This window comes from Acyrthosiphon pisum, unplaced genomic scaffold (assembly GCF_005508785.2).
Source record: "Acyrthosiphon pisum isolate AL4f unplaced genomic scaffold, pea_aphid_22Mar2018_4r6ur Scaffold_34;HRSCAF=220, whole genome shotgun sequence".
NCBI classification, from domain to species: Eukaryota; Metazoa; Arthropoda; class Insecta; order Hemiptera; family Aphididae; genus Acyrthosiphon; species Acyrthosiphon pisum.
In genome coordinates this window covers 7,276-9,461 of record NW_021772935.1, presented here as the reverse complement: position 1 = coordinate 9,461, position 2,186 = coordinate 7,276, and the positions used below count along the sequence as shown (strand labels likewise).

Genomic DNA, 2,186 nt, shown 5'->3' with positions numbered 1-2,186 from the left:
ATCTTTGTCCCACCTCTTAACAAGTTTCTGTGCAGTGTTAGAATACACATTCATTCACAGTATATTCACCTGTGTAATGTCTTCTTGGTGAGTATCCCAATAACCACCAAGTAGATTAGTTGTACGAATATCCCAAAATAATAAGAAAGCATCATCTTTAAACACTTCTGTTCCGGCGACTAAGAATCTTCCATCACAAGATACATCAAAACATGACAATGGTTTCAGTTCAGCATCAGTATCATCTAAAACAAATTAACTTAAAATATACACTAATATTTTTCAGTCTTTTTACCTTTAAAAACAGAAACACATTTTTCTTTTTTACGCAAATCCCAAAGCTTAATAGTGCCGTCTTTAGACCCTGTGTACACAATGGAAGATAACTGAGTATTGCTTGAACCAAATCTAAAAACAAAGAAAATAAATTATTTGAATGTTGTTCATAAATTAATAAATAAATGACAATGGTAATTTTACTTGACATCAACAATTTTTTTTTCGTGCTCCAAGGATACTCTAATTGACTTACATCCAGCATCAATATCATAGATATTACAAGTAAAGTTGGAGAGTGCTGTTGCTATTCTTAGTGATTGTCCACTAAACAATAGAAAATTTAGACTATAGTACTATTCAATTTAAGATCTTATATTTTAGTGTAAATATATTTATATAAGTAAAGTCATAAAGTTAATTACATTTTGTGTGCATCCAAATTCAAAATATAGACATCATTAGAAATGATAACTTCCTCAAATGCTTGTTTGTATTTAATTTTGTAATTTATTTCTTTAGAGCTATCAAATACTGGTTGTTCATTAAAGTCAACAACTACATCTTCCTCCAAACTGGCTTCTTCGTTAACACTTGAATGATTTGAAGTTTCTTCGCCATCTGAACTAGATTCTGATGTATCTAAGTTAAAAACAATGGAGTTAAGTAGATTTGATACAAAAACAATTGTAATATATTCTTACTAACCGGTATCTGTAATAAAATTTAAAGTCATTGTAACAATGAAAACTAGTACATATAGTTTAAAGTAAAAAGTTGTTTTGTCCAATAAAATATAAAAAAAATGTTATTAGATATTTGTGAAATGTGAATTTTAAATTTGGATGTGATAAGACTTTATAAACCACGTGTGTTTAGTGTTCAGCGCACGAATTAAGATATACTTAATATCTTAATTCGTGGTTCAGCGTTCAGTATATTGGCGATTGAAATTGATAAGATGTAACGAGGACGCTGTGTATCATTTGTTATTCATTATGTTATTTTACACGTTCACCGTTACAGATCCACCCCCCGCCAACCTGATAATTGATAAGCTTTCAATCGCCAATTATAATTGTATAACGTATTATTCAACACACTGTTGTAAACACAGATTTTATTATAAAATCTATGATAATGTGGCGACCACGGTCACGGCTAGAGAGCCTTGATATTAAAGAGAGTGGTCAACTCGGTGAACGTTTTCTATTGGCTGGCTGTTATCATTGATTATAGACGCCATTAATCGTCCAAATATTTATATTTTATATTTAATGCAATAGTTTATTTGTTGAAATTGTTCAATATTAATTAATTTAAATAATTTATTACGTTTTTTTTAGTTAATATTAAAATTATTCTCAACTTTTCTGAAATATAATTTCTGTGACAAGTATAATACCTATTATATATTATTTAAAAGTAAGTACCTACCACTTTGTTATACTTTCAAGTACCTACCACCTAATACTGTTTGTGGAGATGGTCTAACACTCAATTTTTGCATTTTAAAATTATTATATAATAAATGTCAATAAAATATGTTTATTTGTTATTCATATTAATTATATGCTTTTATGCGCTAAAAGTTGTATATCAGTTTATTGAAAAATTAATCGTCGAGAAAGCTTATCCAATTGGATTTGCATACTTTCAATAAAAATATGTTAAAACATAAAAATCCAGTCCTACTTATAACCAATGTTATGAAAACTAATTGGCTTATTGATTTTAATTGGAAAAAAAGTATTTTATTGGAAAGTGTTCAATGGAATAAAATAGTTTTTAAAATGCACTTGAATACTTTTTGATAAATAGTATTTGAAATATGTAATTTCAATACTTGTAAAAGTATTTGAACAAAATACCCAAATACTTGACAACCCTAACTATAATAAGGTTATATG

General features: G+C 27.8%; 1 protein-coding gene across 1 annotated transcript; it reads right to left on the bottom strand.

Moving 5' to 3' along the window:
- Positions 1–69: 69 nt before the first annotated feature.
- LOC115035012 (WD repeat-containing protein 89-like) lies at positions 70–1,196 on the bottom strand (the record flags this gene model as incomplete). Its single annotated transcript, XM_029492648.1, is given in 5 exon segments — positions 70–245; positions 296–408; positions 481–603; positions 702–918; positions 985–1,196. Coding segments are annotated over 5 exon segments (657 nt in total), but the record flags the coding sequence as incomplete, so codon positions are not given.
- Between the last annotated feature and the right edge of the window lie 990 nt (positions 1,197–2,186).